The sequence below is a fragment of the Pholcus phalangioides genome, unplaced genomic scaffold (assembly GCF_987345545.1).
Source record: "Pholcus phalangioides strain wild (caught in Gottingen) unplaced genomic scaffold, Ppha-v1.0 ptg000003l_1, whole genome shotgun sequence".
Classification (NCBI taxonomy): Eukaryota; Metazoa; Arthropoda; class Arachnida; order Araneae; family Pholcidae; genus Pholcus; species Pholcus phalangioides.
The window spans coordinates 22,845,934-22,867,740 of NW_028301596.1; the positions used below are offsets into that span (position 1 = coordinate 22,845,934).

At 40.0% G+C, this 21,807-nt stretch overlaps 1 protein-coding gene across 3 annotated transcripts in view; it reads right to left on the reverse strand.

Moving 5' to 3' along the window:
- The window catches only part of LOC149088313 (uncharacterized), a 148,652-nt gene that overhangs the window by 42,990 nt on the left and 83,855 nt on the right, over positions 1–21,807 (reverse strand). The window contains exons 12-24 of one of the 3 annotated variants that reach the window (XM_089246817.1): positions 21,583–21,696; positions 21,303–21,464; positions 19,478–19,820; positions 16,418–16,593; positions 14,610–14,663; positions 12,930–12,977; positions 10,085–10,174; positions 6,866–6,925; positions 5,900–5,956; positions 4,942–5,043; positions 3,199–3,353; positions 1,166–1,281; positions 922–1,052 (exon numbers count right to left, since the gene is read on the reverse strand). In XM_089246817.1, the coding sequence (XP_089102943.1) occupies positions 922–1,052; positions 1,166–1,281; positions 3,199–3,353; positions 4,942–5,043; positions 5,900–5,956; positions 6,866–6,925; positions 10,085–10,174; positions 12,930–12,977; positions 14,610–14,663; positions 16,418–16,593; positions 19,478–19,820; positions 21,303–21,464; positions 21,583–21,696 (1,608 nt within the window). Of the gene's footprint in view, positions 1–921; positions 1,053–1,165; positions 1,282–3,198; positions 3,354–4,938; positions 5,044–5,899; positions 5,957–6,865; positions 6,926–10,084; positions 10,175–12,929; positions 12,978–14,609; positions 14,664–16,417; positions 16,594–19,477; positions 19,821–21,302; positions 21,465–21,582; positions 21,697–21,807 lie in introns of all 3 variants that reach the window. The other 2 variants (XM_089246810.1, XM_089246825.1) reach the window with 2 other exon arrangements.

The following is a 21,807-nucleotide window of genomic DNA, read 5'->3' on the forward strand; positions in this document are numbered from 1 at the left end:
AAGAGTTGAGATTGTTTCGTGTTTTTGCCAGTGCTGCCATCTGTGTCGAATATTTTGAAGTAAATATAATAAATGCTCGGATTTACGTCGGCGTTCCCCTGTGAAAAGTTTCGAGGGCCACAGATAGCGGGTCATGCGTTGAAGACCCCCCTCATATAGGGTTTCCTCACACTCTAGATTGATCAGAGCCTCGGGGAAGCTTTCCGCATTCGACCAATAATAATAGCGTGCGGGCCCAATTCGGGGATTTACCATCGAATCACTATCAATACTTTCAGTGGTGTATCCGGAAATCTGAGACCTTCTCCACGCAGTTGAACAAAATCAACTATTAAAAGAGTTAAGTGGCTTAAGAAATTCATTCCACAAAGAAAAACAAATGTCACGTGGGCAAAATCCTAGGTGGTGCGCCAAACGGATTGTTAGCGGGGGAAGGGGGGGGGGGAGGTGTGTCTCAATATTTACTGATTTATTCGATTTTCCCGGTTCAATAATGTCCGTTACTCTTTCATGTATCTCTGTTACAGTAAATGTGATGAATCCGGTCATTATGCATAATCGCCGACATTTTGGTGAGTTTAATAAATTTCCCTTCTATATACCGACAATTTTGCGTAATACAAAAAAATTAATACCAAAAAGTTATCAATTTTTTCGGCGATTTTGCATAATACTCAAGTGCCGTTGAGATAAACAAGATAAATTCACTACTGGCCGGTTTTTATGCATGATCGTTTCAGGTAAATATGCTAAATCGGTTCCATTGGCGTGATAAGTTTTTTTCATTATTTAGATGTCTTGTGAGCCAAGTGTGAAGTGCAAATAATGAACTGTGATTTAACGAACATCCCCGGAATGACTTTCGTTAATTCACTTTCGTAGATTTTCAGCGGAGTAAATAAAAGCATAACGATGCCACACCTTTTAGGTCGGCGACGCTTTTGCTCGCCCTGCTAAGTATTAGCGCCATTCCTTCGACGTCGGCCAGATTTACTCGACATTTACGGTTGATCACGTTCCCACGCAGTTCTTCGACTTGACTCTCCAGATCCCTGCAATTAAATGATACGATGTAAACGCGAACGAACAAAAAAAGAAAAGTAACGTATCGCGTATTCAGAATAGAAACAATGGACGGCAATATGTGATAGAGACAGCGACTCACAGCAAGTCCTTCTCCAAATGGTTGACGTCCTGACGGTACAAATCCTCTTCTCTAGAAACCTTCAGTCTCTCGGCGCACACGTGCTCCTCACCGACTTGGGCGGCAGCGAGCATCGTCTATAATACACCAAACACACAGAAAAGCTCATTCATAATTGATCCGAATTCCTGGTCCGCGACGACACCCTTTTCAACACTGACTCGTGTTGAACTTATTCTTAATGCGGTTTTCGCTAACGAAGGATATGGACCTAGCGATCGGCTTCATACAAATCAATTTCATTTCCCCAATTCAGTGAGATAAATGCGTGTTAGCACTCTGTATATATATGTTTTTTTATACACGAAAAGGCATCATAAATCCCCCCCCCACCACAAAACATGATTCACAATGCAGATAGTGGTCAGTGGTATCTGGCCACTATCTGGTATCATTATCCCAATTATAGACAATGCCCCATTTCTATGAATACCTGAAGTTTGAGTATCCCTTGTACGGGATTTCCAAATAAACATTATGGAAACAAACGTCAATATGGCGATAAAATACTGCTGACAGGCTGTGCGTTTACCCGTTCACTACTTGGAACGTCGTCTAGCAGATTATTAAATATTTTTGGCATCAGCAATATAAAATGGTCTTTATTTTTAGGTGCTTTAAGTAATAGAGGAATAGGTAGTGGTACTGAATCTATTGAATTCGTATGCATATTTTGAATGGTGTGCGCGCGCACTGATAAAAGTAGAACTTAATCACACGTTCGTCTTTCGTGTTAATAATGGGATTAAGGATTTATACAATCGGTGAATTAAATAAATCGCCGCTGTGGTGGTCGAGTGGTCATAGTAACGGACGTGTACCGCAACGACCGGGTACGAACCTCACCGTTGCCGCAGCGACGGTCGGCTGAAGTTGGTTTTCTGTGGTTCCAAACTTCAAGGCGCGAATGCAAGCCGATCTCCCCTTTGAAAAGTCTCGCCACAGAGCGCAACGGCCCTAGAACTATACAATTATTTAATCATTGCGCTTCACTTATGGTTGGAAAAATGGACGGCAGACGGCAGTACGATAAATAAAACGTATTACACAGAAACTGACTTCAGTTAGGTTCACAACACATACGTGCTCAGCTTCCAGCATGGCCCGGGTCTTGTTCGACCACCTGCTGAAATGTCTTCATCGAGACAGAGCGGCGGGCCGTGATCTGATGAGGAGGTCAATTTAAAAAAGCCGCATTCGAAAACATTTCGGAACGAAGACCCCTTAAATGATTTATGAAGAATCAGCCAGTACTAGCACATCTTTGGGCTCCACAAAACATTTAATGCGCGCTTCATGTCGTTTCCAATATCAGGTACTTTTTTTCGAAGAAAACTCATTATATGGTTTTTTTTTTACAAAGTAACACCGCTCTTTTTCCTTTCCCCCCCCCCCCGTCATTATTTTAAATTCAACTCAAAAGCTGTCTGATTTTAAGGCATGTAGATCTATAGCGTTATTCTATTAATTTCGTTTCGCATGGGATTCGTTCGCTGGTTTGTAATAAACGTTTCTTTTAATCATCTTCGTTTCGTACTATCCCGAAATTAATTAATTCTTAATTAATTGCTCGTGTGCTTTTCTCTCAAGGGGTGGTATAATATTATGAAATTGTAATACCTCTGCCGATTGTAAATTCGGCAGAGGTGTGTTTGCGGGGGGCTAAGCGGGCTTAGATGGCAAGTTCAGATGGGCGGCAAATTCGAGGAATAGGTGCCAAAAAAACTAGAACGGAAGGAGGGTACAAATACGTGTGGCCCAAGGGTGTAAAAACCATAAATCCACTTCTGAGAATAGGCTCAATATACTATTCTACATTTTAGGCCGAAGCAAAACCTTGCGTTACAATTCCGAGCCCCCACCCCACGAAGATAACACTGAACTCAATTCAATCAATTATTTAAAAGTATTCCTTTTCACGGATACAATTCAAGGCGTTTCAATCAGATTACAAGAATGTTTGATATCTAACGATAACAGAATTGAGTACGTACTTTGATTTTGAGGCACGTTTCCCTGACTGTCTCTTTGGCGGTGAGGGCCTGAGACTGAGCGATCCTCCGAAGATTCCGAACTTCCAGTTTCAAATCTTTAGTTTGTTTCTTCAGGTGCTTCAGGTGACCGTACAGTTCTGGGCTGAGGCGCAACTCTGCACGTTCGAAACAGTCAACACGCACAATAAACACAAGCGGAAATTTTCCCACGAATAACACACAAAAAAATCTACTACATATTTTCATTTAAATGAAGGGGAAAGGAAGCGAGAGACAAAATATTAGTTCAGACAACAGAAAAATGGTTTTCATATAATATGTATACTCTTCCGCTAAATATCATACAGGTGGTGACACGTGCATGTGTTGACGAGGAATAAAAACTCGGAGTAGAACAACCGAAAGAGAATAATATGCTAAATTGAATCTCTGTTACGTGATGAAAATTTCAATTTTCAGAAGAAATATCTTCATGAATATACGTGCCATTCTCATGAAAGTGCACGGAAGCATTGAAAATAGCGAGAAAGATATTTTTTGAGAGTTAAAAACCGATGGCAGCCTTTTCTGTGGCACAAGATCGATCAAAAACATCTTTTTCGTGTTTAATATTTTGCCGTCCCTTAAATGCACTAGTGACTAAATTTTTACTGGAAACCCCCCGAACACAAGCATAGAATTTACGTGGACCAAAATTTCAGACCAACTCAAAAAGTATTTTTCCAGAAATGAGAAAAAATCTCCGAGCTCCAAAATGGCTATACAGGGAGATTCCATAAATTCCCATTACGCAGCATTTTAAAGGTGAACCGCGGATCCTATAGAGCAGTGATTCCCAACGTGGGCGTTAACGCCCACTGGGGACGATGGAATGTTCCAGGGGGCGATAGAAGCTACGTGTATAACATAGGATTCTATGGGTTAGATTGCGTTGGGGGCGATGGGAGAAAAAGATTTCTGAAGAAGGGGGGCGATGGGACAAAAAATGTTGGGAAACTACGCTATAGATTCATGCTTCCAATTAGGAAAAGTGTCTAAATAACGTGTAGAAACGTCATTCATGTTGCAAGGGGTATTAAAATAAAACGATTAACCGACAAGCTCTTCTAAAAAATCCGATTAGAAAATTGTTGCTCTGTTTCTACTGAGGCCAACAAAACAAGTTCCACGTTTCCGAGTGTTCTATTCGCTGAGATATTTGAATTCAAAATCGGGAAAAGTCGGGAAAGAACAGCATAAACTAACGGACAACACTTCTTTCCTTATTTATAGTGGTTTTTCATAATTTTTCTCCGATGTTTTGAATTCAAATATCTCTGCACTTAGAAACGTGGAACTTTTTTTGTTGGCTTCAGGAAAGACAGAGTAACAACTTTCTAATTGGGTTTTTGAGAGGAGCGTGTGTCGGTTAATTTTTGTATTTTAATGCCCCCTGCCATAGGCGTACGCAGAATTTTCTCAGGGGGGGGGGTTACGTTTTTTCCTGCAAAATACTATAATCTCGGCTTTTGGAGGAACACCCCCCTGCTTACGCGAATGCCCCTTGCAACATGAATAACGTATCTGAGTTCTACACGCTATTTGGGTACTTTTTTTAATTGGAAGCATGTCTCTGTAGGATCAAGGGTAAACTGCGCGGCAAGGGAAATTATGGAACCTAGTGTTTATCGTTGGTGTCGAATTTTCTTCAGGTTTTTTACGTTATAATCATAATTTTTCTTTGTTTGAGTAAATACGTTCTACCTCGCATAGGCGGCGACCTTCCTTCGCACGACGAGCCCGACGACAGCGACGCTGGCTTCGGAGGAGGTGCAGGCTTCGAGCGACTCTCGCGTTCGATGCGATCTACAAACGAACCGAAGCTCAATCAATGTGAAATGCGAAAACAGTAATCTTAGGTGCCGTTCATGTATTACGTAAGCAAATTTTTGGCCATTTTTGACCCCCTCACCCCCTTGTCAGCAAAAGTAAGCAAAACGCTGATCCCCTCCCCCCTTGTTAGCAAAATTTCGTCATCAGCTCTGCCCCTCTGAATCCTTACGCATATTGGTGGGATCAGGGACGTACACAGAGGACGGGCATGGGGGGGGGGCTCTCATGGCCCCCCCCCCACGATCAAAAATTTATTTTTTTAATGCAAAAAACTATTTTTTTAAAGTGAGAGAAATTTCGGAAGATAATATTATTTATATATGTTATTATAATCAATTTCTCTTAATTTCAATGTTATTTGAAGGCTGTGAACTCAAAATTTATCTTTATCCCGCGACACATTTCCAGAACACTTAAGCGATCCGTGACACATTTAGAGAGCCCTTGAGTGACATGTGACGTAGTTTTAGAGCACTTAAGTGGCCCCCAGTGTGGTTCTACATCACTCAAATTACCCGCGGCACATTCTCAGATTATTTAAGTGATGCGTGGCACAGTTCCAGATCATTTAAGCGCCCCGGACACATTTCCAGAGCACTTGGATCCGCGAAACATTTAGAGATCACTAAAGTGGCTGTGTAGGGCACTTATAAATTGGGGGGAAATGTTACTTCAACTGCTTGGTTGATGACGTAAGCATTATCCAAACCCCCCCCCCCTTCCCCTTGTCATCAAAAGTCAGCAAATCGGAACCCCCCCCCCCCCCATCAATGATGACGTAATACTTGAACGGCCCCTTACATAGTTTATATCGCAAGAACACACCTACCTGCGGTGGTGACTTTAACGGTAGGAGGAGGAAGAAGCTGAGCAGTTGGATCGACATCTGCAAGATAACAAACAGTTTGCTAAGAGGAAAATTATTGATTCAGTCGATGACTTTGGGCATTTAAAGAGTTTTTCAAGCTCCGTGCTGATGGTTGTCAGGGCCCTAGCATTTAACTTCGATTGTATTTCAGGCTGTGTCGGGTGAAATTTCCAGCTGGCTATAAGTGGATACGGGCTTCTCGAACGGGGGCAGAGCGGATGTATATATCGTCTATGCCAATAATACAATTTTTTTTTTTACTGAACTAAAGGGTGATCGCCCCTCCCCGGTATCCATCTATGTCGCCAGAAAATTCACCGCCAACAATTCACAGCCACGCAATTGACCGTTAGGGATATTTACCGATAAACAATTCATCGAAAAAAGTGGCATAGCAGGTAAGTGGATGAGTAGGTGTGAATATATATATATATACTGGATGAATAGAAGTGAGCAATTAAGTGATTGATCAAATGAATCAAGGAGTAAGTGTGCGAATGATTGAGTGAATGAGCGAGAGTGAGTGTATGAATAAGCGAGTGAGTGTATGAACAAGCGAGGGAGTGAGGATGTGAGCAACTGAGTGAGGAGGTGAGCGACTGAGTGAGGAGGTGAGCAACTGAGTGAGCAGGTAAGCAAATGAGTGAGTGAGCGAGCAGGTGAGAGAGTGGGTGAGTCACTAATGCGGTTACTCACTCACTCACCAGCTTATTCGTTAGCTCATTCACCAACTTCTCCGATCACTCACTCGGCCACACATTCACTCACTTACTCATTCACTCGGTCACTCACTCACTGGCGATAGACGGTTTTCGGGAAGTTTTCCCAGAGGTAATTTTTCTGTCAGCGAATTTTCCTATCGATGAATTGTTTGCCGGTGAATTTTCGGTAAATCGAATATCTCTACTCATTGTGTCAACTACTCACCGGAAGATAGACTTCTTGACGAGAATGACGATGATTTGATTGCCGGCTTGGTCGGCTTCTCTAAAATATAGAAAAGAAAGATAGTAGTCATAACAATCATTACGATAATCAAATGAAATCTACGAACGAGACTAAGAATCTTATTTATTTCATGTATTTATCTCAAACAAACAAAAATTTGTCGCGAGCTGGTCTTCGGGATTAAAGCAGCATTTTATTGACGGATACGAACACTTTTGTCTTATTTGGAGAAATCGGGACAGTTGTGGAACGATTATGATCTTCTAGGGGGAACGTCATCTTTTCAGAAAACACTTGTCGTCGTCACAAAAAAAAATATATATTCACTTCTAAAAATTCACTAACGAAGAAGAGAGCGATATTTCTGCTCTGAAACAACTCAAAAACAATATAATAATAATAATTTGACGAAAACTAACCTCTACGCGAATAGAAAACGAAATTAATCTGATGTAAAACAAGTCTATAACGAACAACTTCCATTAGAGCATTTTTCCGGAATAACAAAACTATTTTTCCACTTCATGAGTTATTTTAACCATCATCATCATCATCATCACTCGTCGACTAACGGGTTCACTATGTAATCAATGCGTAAACAAACTGGTCTGATCTCGATTTTAAATGAAACAAATGACTGTTCTAGTCTTTTAATTGCATGTAAAAAATACTGTCAATCATCAAAATGAAGCAAAATGTTCGCAGCACAGGCAAGGTAGATAGATAGACAGAGGAATCAAAAGCAGCTAAACTCAAAAGAAGAAAAACGAAAGAAAAATAATTATACTTTTTTGAGACAAGTGCAAAGCAACGAACACATGCAACGACAGTCAACAAACGCACAAGCAAGGTCTAGGCAAGGTTAAGTCAAACGGAGGAGAAATTACCTTCTCATACCTAAGTGCTTCAAAACTCATGAATAAGCAACAAATTACCGAGTAACTGATCACCTATATATAACTTAGGTACACTAATTTTTTCAATGTCTTATACACATTTTTTATAGCCAAGTATTTTTCTCATTTACTAAATGCCATTCTACGACCAGGTTTTTGGAATTTCGGTCTATCTTGCTTAGATTTAAAGTTCCCAAATTTTCCACCAGGTGGCATTCTAACCTTCCTTATCCTTTGGCACGTGCTCGTATTCCTATACCACTATCTTTATCAACAAATTTTTCGACAGTTAAAAGACAGTTGGTTTTTTAAGCTTTTCGAGGGGAAGTAATGGTTAGTAGCGAATCTTGAAGATTTTTTCCCCAATTCGGTCCTTTTGGTAAAAAGGAAAACGAATAAAATCACACAAGTATTTCAATCAACGATGTCTTTTTTTTCCAAATATTACGAAGTGAATTTCTTCCGGTACAAAACGGCAAATTTGACCAATTTACATTTCTGACTGTTAACCGTATTGGATTCCTCAAATTATTCTTTTTACAGAGGTAAGAGGGTATATAAGACTATTACAACTGAATTCTCAGGCTGGAATTTCCTTAATTGAGCTTAGAATTTTCTTTTGACCACTCTTTTAACCTTTTCCCGTACAAGGCAGAGATATCTCGGCCTAGAGTAGATAAAAAAAATACATTTGAGCTCCCTCTCCGTTTTTTCCATCATTGAAACACTTCGAACGGGACGCTGTTGCGGTAACCATACAAACGGGAATCGATTTTTTTTTCTTTATCGCAGCCCTTTCCTCTCTCTCTCTCGCTACGGTTTGACGAGTAAAAAAATGTGTAAGGTATACCACATACATAGGAGAAGGGTGGCTGAGGGAAAGAGCATCGAAAAAGCTGTTCTTCTAATCTTCCCCCCCCCCCTTTTCTCTTAAATGTTAACAAACATACCGAATTCAGAGATTTATCGCAGGAACTTCAATTATACAATATCGTTCAAATTTGTTGCAAAAAAGCCTACACGTAAAGTGGTTGAAATATGCACAGATGTGACTGAGCAGTGCCGCAAGATATGCATGTTGTAGTTATTCCTAAACTCCATGGCATTTTAGCGTATTAAGATCACATACGTGTTTCCAAAATCAATAGTGCTCCGCGATGAAATTTTCTCCAAAACAAATCGCCGTGGCGTAACACGTTTGGGAACCACTGATTTAGACCACACTCAGACCATAGTTTATACAAGGCCTCATTTCATAATTTCAAGTGGCCCACTTCAGTTCCGAAAATAAAGTATAATTATATTCGGGTATATAAAGTTATATACACCTGAAACGTCTTTTTATTACATACGTTTTGATTGATTTGTTGCCGACCCCTGGTTTATACTGCGGTCTGGCTGCGGGTAGGCTCTAGTCTCCTATATCAACCCGCCTCCGTGTTGTGTACGGTTCGTTACGATGCTCTCGAAGTTTAAACAAATGTGCACAAATTTTGTAAATGGTCAAGTTGAAACATCCCCTCTATACCCCGACCCTTTCTCTCTCTCTTTTCTTGTCGATAAGTTATCACGTTCCGAATATAATAAATCGGTTTGCAACAGAAACGATTAACTTTGGAACATGTTACGAAACGCTCACTATCTAACCTCGGCGACAATCGATCAGTGCGTCGAAAGAACGTTTCTGGTTCGAGGGATAACGCTTTCGCAGTTCAAGATCAGATGCGAGGTAATTCGGAGAAGCCATAGGTCATCGAATTCTTTAAAAGCGACGTCACAGCTTGAAACGAGCTCAACATTTCAGACAGTTAAGATTGGTTGTTTATATTGAATCTTTGATACATAAATAAAATGTATAAATTTTGAAGGATTTCTTCCTCTTTTGACTGTACCTGATTAACAATAGCTACAGGTTATGCAATCATACCAAGGGCGGAGGAAAATAAAAGAAGGTGCGGAAGGCGGGGTACAACAAGCTGAACAAAAAGCGCCATCTTACCGTCATCGTGAATGGGTACTCAATCGTTACTGTCGCAAGTTCATTTCAATACTGAGAGGGTCGAAAGCGATTCAAATAATTAAGCATGAATTCAAGGAGGAGGAAAGAGAAAAATTCGAGAGGAAAAAAAAAGAATGGACGGCTATGAGGAAAAGGGTCGATTCGCAATGCAAAAGGCGCACGATATTATGCATACTTTCAAAAATCAGATGAGGAAAAAAAGAAATTTATCGATATTAGCAAAAAAAAAAAAAAAAAGAAGCATTGATTTAATGAATGATTTGCGACGATAGATTCGATCACCTGTTGTGTGTTGAGGGGAGGAGGAATGGTGATGGTGCTGCCGAGACACTGTCGAGGTGGCTTCGTCCGAGAACGACACTGATTTCTCTTCTGGCGTTTTCATTTCGGAAAACAAAGGGCGGGCAAAACAACGATTCGCATGTCAAGAAAAACATAAGAAAACAAAAAATCAAAATAAAAAAAGTAAACAAAGAAACAAAGTTACTTTTTTTTCTCTTGCATTTTTTTCGTGATTGATATAATAATGGCAAATTACATTCAATGATATCATTCGGTTTAAAAAAGAAAAGGAAAATAAATTATAATCAAAAATACGAGACAAAAAAAGAAAAACCGCTTTCGTTCAGTTGAAAGTCAAAATCAAGTCATTATTTCACGAAGAAAAAACGATCGATAAACAAAAAATGACCCGAGTTCCCTTAATCATCATTTTTTTCATTATTTTAAGCAGCCGCGAACTCTTTTAAAATAGAAGGCGCCAAATTATTATTAGAAATTATAACGGCAGAAGCCGGTCATACTGCGCAAATCGAAGAATGAATCGTGTCCTTCGCGATTAGCATTTCGTCCTTCCAAGTATTTTATTCTGTATATGCCGATACTTCGACGTTGAATGCGAATTCTTCCGCTGCGATAACATTTTGTCGATCGTGCTCGGGATAATTATAATTCGGTGCTCGCAGAGCATAGTATTCTTCGTTGAGCAGATTATAGCCGAAATAATTATATGACAGTGAGGAGAGTTCAAAGTAATCCACAAAATCCAAAGGCTGCGAAGACTGTCCCAGAAATCTGTAGTAAAACGGAATTTTGGCTGTACTTTTAAGGGGGAGGGATGGAGTGAAAAGTGACAAATTCAAACCAAAGGAATTATAGTAATAATCTATGCAACTATTAACAAAAATAAAGAAACGGAACAAAAATAATTTCTACAATACCTTGCAAAAGAAGACATAGTATTGCAACAGAAATTTGTAAATAATATATTAATTCTTATGAATTTTTGGGTGTAGAATCTGAATCTATCCATCGATGAGTTAATTTTTCAAATTAAATAGTGTAGACGGCACGGCGCGCGACAGCTTATCCATCTACATAAGATTTTGAAACTTGCGTTGTGTGTGGAAACCCGCTGTCCGTTTTTTCTCTCTATTTGTATCTATTTTTTTAGTTTGTATCGCCTCCCTAAACCCCGTACAAATATTTTACGACGGTTGAGATGTGCAATCAGTGCGATGTGAAACCCGATATGTTCATTTCAACTATAAGATAATTTCTCAAAAGTTATACGTGAGTATCGAATCTTCATGTTATTATGCTTTTCCGTACGTATTTCTCAGTATCGTATTTATAATTATTGTTCCACTCGGTTTTTTTTGTGCTTTGTTGCATTCGCCTTTTATATTTGTTGTTTTGTATTTTTCTTCTTTTCTCCATCTCTTTAATTGGGCAATCCTTGCCTGTTGAGATGTGAATAAATAAATTTCAATGTCACAATTTGTGCGATATTGAAATGATAAGAAAATTTCGTTGGTGCATAAACCACCCCGACAACTTTTCGTATATGTGTAGAAACATTTGCTTCAAATGAACAAAGGAATCCAATCACCGAATTAGTTAAAAGGCGTACAAAACGTATTTCGATGGTCCTCGATCAAGATAAAAACTTTTCACCCGGATGTTGCTCGTGTAAATTGCGCAAATGAGCCCATGGACTGGATGGAAGAAATGATTCCGAAATTGAGAGATAACTAAAAAAAAGAGTTTGTTTGTTGTATCTCGAGGAAAGAAAATTGTTGAAGGATAAAAAAATTTGACACCGAGCTGGATTATCCCAAACTAGCTGCTTGGTTCCCTTTCAAAATGGCTTTCCACGGCTATCTTTGCAACAGAAAAGACGATAACTACGTTTCTATATTGAGTGATTTGTTTAACAACTACAAGAACATGAGCTGTAACAGATCTCTTTAAAATTTTACTTTTTACATTCACACCTTGATTTCTTCGAAAAACAAAATTGATGTCGTTTAGTAATGGACAAGGTGAACGCTTTCACCAAGACATCCTCCCTACACAGCATCGTTATCAAGGGCATCGAACCCTTCGGAGAGGAGAATCGGTATTTAATCAGAGATATATACTGACAATGCACCTCACAAGAGAAAAGCAGTATCATCCTATTTTGCCAATGGAAAGGCAAATCAAAATTTTCAAATATGTTGCTAATTTAAGTATTTTTTCATCAACAGGGAAAATCCGAGTGTTTTTTTATTTTAGTTAAAATCAAGTTAAAATATTAGCCAATATTGGTTTTTCGTTTTCTTTTACGTTGTGTAACCAATAACTGTTACGTGATGGAGGAAAAACTGAATTCGGCCGATCATAGTCCGACCATTTTCTCAAGCAAATACAGAAACAAGTTTTAATTTGTTAACTATTATAGTTTGGCAAACTCGACTTCACGTTACCTTTTCGTCGCTTGGACAGCTATTGAATTGGCGATTCTTTTTTCGTTTTCAAATGTCGTCGTTTTTTCAGGTTTTTATTTCCCGCCGTTTACTTATTATTTCCCGATTTAATATGAATACGATAGCAAAGTATATATGACTTTACGTAATTTTCTAGAGTGTGCAGTCCATTGAACTCAGAGCGCGAAAAGGATAAAGCATCTCTCGCGTGGAAAAAATCGATCGTTTCGACTCCTCCAAGTGTTATAGCGGTTTCGCTTTATACTTGTTTTTTTTGTTGTTGTATATTTATGTTTTTTTTCCCCATTTAAAAAATCGATCCGGCAGAGACGGGACAGTGAAGCACTGAATGAAAAAAGAAGAAATCGATCACTCACCTTTGAAGGCATACCTAGAAGACTCTACGTGTGATTCGTGCATATCATCTGCGAATCGAGGAAACAAATAGAATTACTTTCGTGCGACATAAAATATTCGACGAAGAGAAAACAAATATTTCTTTCATCTGATCATTTTTAACTCGAGACCAATACCTAAATCGTATCGGATCCTATTCAATTAAGAAACCTGACAGTATAGTAGTATATAACGTAGTATATTTCTACATTTTAGTCAATATGACCTATGCTCTCCTTTAAAGAAAAAAAGACAAATGATTCGTATAAACATAGTGGAGGTATCTCGGACTGGTTTTAGAGTTGCCCGTGGAAAACCAGCAATTTGACGACTAGGGCAGGGTGAAAAACGTAGCTAGTAACAGAATATGCGGCGTTTAAATTTGGGCCTTCGAAGAATTTGGGGCTCCGAGCAAATATCCCATTCGCCCATTCAAACATCAGGTTCAGAACGATATACTCTAATTCAGCGGTTCTCAATCGGTGCTCGGGCTCCGTGTGAACTTCCCAGGGGCTCCGGAGCTACTCAAGGAAAATAAAATAAATCAGCGAGTTTGGAAAATGAATAAATAGTAGAAGGCTCCACTATAGAAATTATATACTACTGCGAGTCAAAAAAAGGTTGCCCTAATGCAGTTTTTCTCAACTTTTCTAAACCCAGGGATCAGTAAAATGTCTGAAACAATTCGACGGACCACTTGTGTTCCGTATTACGGGACATCCTAATTATGGGTTCAAATAGAATTGTAACTTCGTACTTAGATTCACTTCATCGAGGGAAATGGTGGAAAGTGCGATCCTAAATACGGGATAAATACTGTGTCCATTCAAATATATTTTGTCTTTCTCTCTTTGCATTTTCTTTCAAATATTGTAAAATATGTAATTTAATTGTAAACTTTAATTTGCATAGTTTTATAATAATTGACAGTGGGGCAAATAAATTACGTTATGTTCGTAACGAGAAGACATAATTTATGACAAATTTACTAGTTACAGCAAAGATGGGTGAAGAGTCGGGGAAAAAATGGGCTGCTACAAATTGCAATAAACAAAAATGTATTTGACGGTAAACATTTAAAAATGAATAAACGGATTATATATTTCATTAAAAAAATAATTGGGGAATTGGAATCTCAAATTTGGTAAAATACGGGACGTCAACAATTGCCATTGGAGAATTACCATGGAGAATTGCCACGAAAAGAGGAAAAACGACGAGCAAAATAAGTTCAATTAATAAAAATAAGTTAATTTTTTCAACGGACAAAAAAAAGCACAAACGTGAATCATAATTTCTATTTGCATTTTTGTTAGAGGTTTTAGACGAGATTCTCTAAAATACGACTCCTCTTCCAATTAAGAAAATATAGGGCCTGCTATTTAATTAAATTCTAACTAAAATTTGACTTTAACTCTTATACATTTTGATGTGGCTGATAGCGCAGCACAAGCATGAATGACAATATATATATCAAGTAACAGATTCTTTCTTTGAAAAGGAACTCGGCTCTTCTCGGAATCTGCCCCAGCAGTTGGTGACGATGTCGCGGTTCGTATTTACGAACAAGGGGCTAAATAACAAGAGAGAGAGAGAAACAAGAGCGTGGGAGAAAGAGTAGATCTCTCCACCCCCAATAGATTCAAAAATTCTTGCATTACCTGCTAGGGATGTGTTGGATGATGACTTCGATGATTTCGTCTCCATGTAGTCGTCTTCATTTTTGCGGGCAAGTCATCAGAAGAGAACAAGGGATCGTGAAAGGAAAAATTTAGTTTTAATTTGTGTTAACTAACACATCATTAGGTAGTATAAACAAAAAAACTCATCATGAACACATTTTAATTGGAAACATAATGAAAGAACGAGTGCGTGAAGATCATTATCGTCTTAACGCGCGGGCATTGCTCGGGAGCAGCACGTGGTCCTCGTGATAATCTTGCATTGCGTTAATAAGCCACTAGAAAGGTCAATCGTGGCACGCTGCTAAGGGCCACAACATAGGCGGAAATAGACTTGGTAGTCTAGTCCGTGTCTCCGCCCATGTGCCACAGTCTAGGAGAGCAGAACCGACGATGCTATTAAGATGGCCCTATGCGTGTATATACATAGGGTACATATGCAGGGTGCATAGGTAACAGGGCGTATGACATTTTATGGCACATCGTTCATCCTAAAGGTATTCCTTCCAAGTAGGAAAAAGTATCCAAATAACGCGTAATACTCAGATATGTCATTCAGGTTGCAGAGGGCTGTTGCATAGTTATTAAAATATACATGTTAACCTTTTATACGAACATACTGTGTTCAAAAACCCAATTAGTTGCCCTGTCTTCTCTGAGGCCAAAAAAAATTCAAGGTTTCTAGGTACAATATTCGCAGAGATATTCAAATTCGAAAAATGGAAGAACGTTGAGGAAAAAACAGCATTAAATGCGGGAAACCCGTTCTACCCGCAGTTTGGGAGCCCGGAACAATTAACATTTTTTACTTATTTATTTTGGTTTTCTCACTTAAAATCAGAAAACAGGGTCTCGTGGAAAAATCTGGCCTAGTACCCAGAGGCGTACGTGGGGAAGGGGGGGGGAGGGTAATCAGCGGCTCGTGCCTTCCCCCCAAACCAACCAAAATTTAGAAAAAAAATGAATTAATATTTCGATTTTAAGAAATTTGAAATATCGAAAAAAATCTTATGTGGTATTTTAACAAATTTCTGTTAATTTAAATGCATTGTTTCACAAAAGTGACTCATTAAGCGGAATAGGGTGACTCATTATTTCAGGAGTGAGTTTAATAACATTCGAACCCCATAGAGGACAATTGGGATTTTCAAAAAAGTGATCCGGTAAGCAAGGTGACGCGTTACCCCCGGGGTTTGACTTCATTCGTCTGCTCCGATATCACTCACTATTCCATGTTGTAGAACTCTATAAGGCAGGCGTTGGGACTGTTTTTCGAAATTAGTGAAACCAATGACGTAATAAGTTGTGGCGGTCGGCGGGGTGTATTCAGAGCGTGGAATACGGGAGAAATTCTTTATCCTACTTCTACAAAGCATTTCTACGTTAGCATGTGAAACCGACAACCATTCGCGCTGAAGAATAAAATCGAACCCCTCTCGAGAATGCCTTCTTCTCACAATAAAACTTAATCCTCACGAGGCCCGTGCATAAAGAATGCTACTACTACTATACTTCCTTGTACGAGTAAGGACTGTAAGTGAATTTGTACAATCCATTTCGGAAGCGCCTACGAATCAAGTCTGAGTCAGGCAGGACCCATAGCTCAAGAGCCTCTGGCTGTAAGTGGATTCGAACGACCCATTTCGCGTGGAACTCGCGTGTCCCAAGTTATGGTCGTGACCCATAGGTTAAGATTCTTTGCCTTAATTCATATATGCGAGTTATATGAAGAAAATTACTAAACACTGCAAAATGGTCACGTAACGTATAACATAGCTTCAACGTACCTGAACGGTTGTGGTGATCCCTGGTCGGGACAAGTTGGCTCTGCGACTGCGGATGATGATGATAAGATGGAGGCGTCGGGGAAGGTCGAGATGGGGGAGTTGTCGCTGAGCTCAGAGCTTTCTGCACGAGGCCCGTCAGGCTGGCCAGCTGCCTTTCCATGTATTCCACTCGCATCCTGCACCCGGAGCGAAAAAGAAAAGGAAAAAGACAATATTTTGTACGAAATTACGTCCACGAACTCGCCCAGACATCAATAGGAACGATCAGCACAATCGATTAATCGATCGATGATAAATGAAAATAAAGGTCCTGAAGAGTAATGAAAAAAAAAACATTTTCCTCAAACAAACATAATTCAGTAACATTAGAGAGAGAGAGAAAAATTCTCTCTCTATATAGAGGTTTCCTCTATAATTGCATTTATCTTAAAGGAAGAAATTTCCCTGTCGCTCCTTATGATGTTAGCAAGACTGCCATATTTTGATGCCGGGTAATGCACTTTTTCCTCCCGAAAAAGTGGGTTGTGACCCTAGGTTCCATTGGATAATCGTTTTTGTCTTGACGATCAGCTCTCCCATTTCAACTGTTATGATGTTATTTTCAATTGCGGTTATCGTTTAAACATTTTATGAATTTAATTAAGAATTCAGACTAGGGGTGGCCGTGAAGAGAGGGGGAAATTTTCATTACCCAAGTACCCAGGTTCGCGTTCACAGTTATCAAATAGTATTTACCATTATCAAATAGAAATCAAGATCTCAACAACATTGACACAATGAATTGAATAACACATTTCAGTTACCACATAAAATTTTAATAGAGATTTAATTATTCTGCAATCCCCCCGTTAAGAAAAAGAAACAAAATCAAGCACAATACTCAATTACAAATATTAACATGAAAAAAGAAACAAATGAACAATTGGATTTGAGCATGGTAGGGTGAACTGAAAACATCACTTCGGAGAGACCTAGGTTTTAATCAAAATAACGTGCGTTACTTTAGGTGGGGGAATTCATTAAACTAATGATTTCGTTTTTAAGACAGCAAAGTAAGTAAATCGTAAGTGAACTCTCCACTTTTGAGTTCACTTACGGTTGGAGAGAAGCACTTTGGACCGGAGCGACCGTCTTTGGGAACGAAGTCGACCGGGAGAAATCATAGTCCTTGAGTTGGCCAGCGAATCCGGGAGCGAGAGAATGTCGGTGGGTGACCGAAAAGGGTTGACGATCTGTGGTGACCGGAGAGGTTTTTTTTTTCCATACCGAGCACAACTCAGGTCTATCGCCATAGGCAATTTACTACCTAGCGAGTTGTGCCGGAATCGTAAGTGTGTGTACCTAACAGTCTGAGTGCGTATCTAGAGTTGCGTATGATTTTTCAGTGCTGCCATCTATATCTCAGAAGTGAAGTGAGTGATGTGTAGTGACTGAATATTTGTACTGTTTGTAGGCCTGTTGCTCTCTGTGGCGAGACTTTGACCGGAGAGGATGTAGATGCCACCAGGCCCTGGTTGCGGGCCAACCCGATGATCTAACTTTGGCGAGCTCGGCGTCACCGAGTAGAAAACGAAGCTGGCGCGGAAAGACCCTACTTGCGGGCCAATGGGCCTTGTCATTTTTTCCCTTTTCTTGAACATGGATAGGATCCGTCGAGTTCGCTGGGGTTGGGGGTCTCCTTTGACTTTTGAGTCGGAGCACCCACGCCACCCCGCGAACCGTCTAGCTGACGTTCACATATTCTCGATAAACAAGATTGAACTTTACATACATTTTTAACTCGAAACAGACTTAACTCGATAAAATAAATGATAACGGGGGAATTATATAAAAATTGACTAAAAAATTTAAGGGCGGTACTTAGCCGGCTCCCGAAGGGAACTACTCAGTAACGAACGCGACTACATCTTACCAAAATAAAGATTACTCCGAGACAAAGAGGGAAACGCTCAAAATTTAAGGGAGAGTTCGTGCAGATTGGTCAGAAAGAAGTACGAATATCTGTATAGAAAAGTACACTTGGCCTATGTGTGAAGGCCGAGCATGACTCAGCGAAGAATACAGAGAGAAACCCTTAAGATAACGTTTATTATTATTTCTATACGTGCCAGAAACAGTATTTTGAAAATTAGAGAAAAATCTATTAAAAGCATGCAAAGACGACATGTGTAGTGTTTCTAGGTGTACGGGGCACATGTTGATTGGGGGAATTAATGTGACATGTGAATATATTATAATAAATTACAACCCGTTTTTCCTCAGTACCCATGACATATCAAAATAAAAATAATTAATCGCTTTTAAATGGGATTTCCACATCACAAACACAGGGTAGAATTCTGGGACGAACTGTAGATTATCAGTGTCTCTGGGATCGATCAAATAGTACACTTTTTTTTCCGCGAAAACATAGGGCATAATCATACCCCGCCCCCCGCCCCACCAGGGAAAAAAATATAGTTCGAATTTTCCTCGATAGATGGCGCTGAATGATAGCAAGATACCGAATTCCTTAATATAACATTTCTTCCATATCTTCTGCGCCCAAAACGTTCGCAAAGCTTCAGCCGGCGATTCCTCGCTGAACCAAAAAAACTTCACCAATACTGCTTCGTGCACCAATGTCAACATCACAATGAAAACCTAATGTAACCGCCAGTAACAGGAAAATTAAGAAATGAGCTGTTAATAGTAAACCCTGCATAGGACTCTGATTTGCATATATTTTGAGTGGTTTGCTTCGTGCAGTGCCTTATATAGACGATAAACTAGTTTTTTTTCCTGTATTCAAAAAATTCCCCCTTCTCGTGACATTAACTTTTTTTTGCAAATTGCAGTCAAATACAGTGAATCGATTCTTGGAATTTTTATGAATTCTTTTAAACTATTCACGAATTTATGTGAGCACGCGGTCCTCCTTATCACCGGTAGCAGAATGACCCTCTTGCATAAAGTACGTAAAAACCCGATTGTTTCTCGATGCACGGAGATAACCACATATTTTTTCGGAGGGACGGTGAAAACGGGTTAATAACACAGCTTATAATGATATAAAATTACCTGGCTTCTTCGTCGACGACGGGAGTAACGCTACCAGACCTCGAAGTTCCGTAGATCCTTTCGCCGTAATAAGGCTCTTCGTAAGGTGTTGTGGCCGCGGGAGGAGGCGCGGCCGGCAGAGGTCCCGGGTACGCGGCGAAAGCCCGTTGAGGCTCGTAGCGTCTTTCCGGGGACGACAAGTATCCGCTCTCGTACCTCGACGGCGGCGAGTGGTAAGCCGACGATTTGCCGTACATGGCAGCCGATCTGTCTGAATAAATCGGCTGAGCACCAGCCGAATACGGTCTCTCCGGAGGCGGTCTATTATACGCTCCCTGAGGATCCCCGTGTCGACGCTCTGGAACTGCATAAACAAAACATTCACTTGTGTGTGATTCTCAGATTCAAAACATTGATTTAAATAAGATTTACCTGGAATTTTGGTGCTGGTCATTTGCATTTAAATTATATTTGATTTTTTATGAAATTATATATACATATACATTGAGAAAACTATTCGTATCGGTGAAAGGGGTCCCGCGTCTGATCTATGCTGCTGCGCATAGCGCAAGAATTTGAAAGCTCTTTTCTTAACTAATTGATAAATATTCATCCTTTGAAAGTAAATATCAACATCAGGTCTCGATTACAAGTCCCTACTGAGAGCATATTATTCTTGTCTTGGCGTGCTTAGAAAAACTGATGTTTCATGCCACTTTCAAGCTCAGCAGAAAACTATAAATTCAGAAATTCAGTAGAACCTGTATTAAGCGGAAACCTGTCTTCAACGGAAAAAACCGTGGTCCCGTGATTTTTCAACGAAAAAATACACGTTAGAAAACCTGGATTAAACGGAACCTGTCTAACGCGGAAACGGGAAGGAAAATTGTACCCTGTAACGGAAAATTTCCCACAAACACTTCGACTGTTTCGCGACTCAATTGACCAAAGGATCATACAAAATATTAGTTCGTCTATCGAAATTTTTAATGCAATGACTGCTTGCCAATGCGAGTTCTACTTCACCCACCAATAGATTTGTAAAAACCGTTTTACCGCACTCGGTGCTGTGGTTTTTGAAAAGCCACATGTAGTGAAACAGTTGCTTTCTGTGTGTATCTTTACGTACAAATAGCATCGTGGAATCCACTCTCTCTCACGGGAAAAATATCTAACTAGACATCTCTTTTCCCTCCTCATTACCGCGCATTAATGCAATCGCATCTTCCTTTCCTGGCGACTTTCTGCTCAAAGAAACCTCAAATGCATTTCATTTAAAAAAATGATAGGATTTGTGACATTCGACGGGTTAAAATCCCTCCGAAAGCCCGTAATTAAGAACTTCTGGGCTTCTTTCTTTAAAACCGAGCACAGCTCGGGCAATTTATTACCAAGTGAGTTGTGCCGGAAGTGCGAGTGTGTGCATCTAACAGTCGGTATCTAGTGTTGTTTATAATTTTTCAGTGCTGCCATCTGTATTTCAAATTGTGAGAGAAGTGTAATGATTGAATATTTGTACTGTTGTAGGCTTGTTGGTCTTTGTGGTCTTTGTGGCGAGAGTTTTTAACGAAGAGATCGGCCCACATAAGAACCCCTGGTCTAAGAGTATGAAACTTTTCCATGTTACGGGTCCGATCACTCCCGGTGGAGAAACTTTAGATGGGGCGATCACTTGCATTTGCCGTTTCGAAGCATAAGAATCAGATTCAAGAAAAACGTATCCACTTATACATTCACTCTAACCCTGAATATGCACACTGCAATACCAACAGCTCACCGTGACGCCCCCAGGATTTGGAGGGGACAGACACTTTGACAACCACTGGATTAAGTGAGTCAAACATACCGATAGGTGGGCGTCCGACAGAAGTCGATCTGGGAGACGGTATCGAAGGTGGTGGTCCCGTTGGCGGTGGAGTGGATCGAATACCCTTTGAAGTCATCGGCGGAGGAATCGGAGGAGGCTGTTGGAAAGAGCGTTGAGGCTTCGGCGGTGGCTGCATCATGCCTACAAACACATTCATTTGACCATTCAGGAGGTTTTTTTTGTCGAAAATTAATGGTTGAAAAAACTCTCAGAGAGAGAGAGGCGGGCGAAATATAGAACGAATAGAGAAGCAACTCACCGGTGGGGATGATGATTTCTTTGGGTCGTTTTTCGGGGCTTGGTGGAGGAGGAGGAGCTGGTCCAGCTGCGTACGTTACTATGTGCGTTCCCCACGGCAGAGTTTGCGCATAAGCTAACAAAAGCAAACAATAATAAAATATATCACGTCTTTAAAAAGAAAAACGCAGAAAAATCGAGATTAGGCACATTTTAAGTTGGAACGACCCATGAGTTGGTGAGGCGA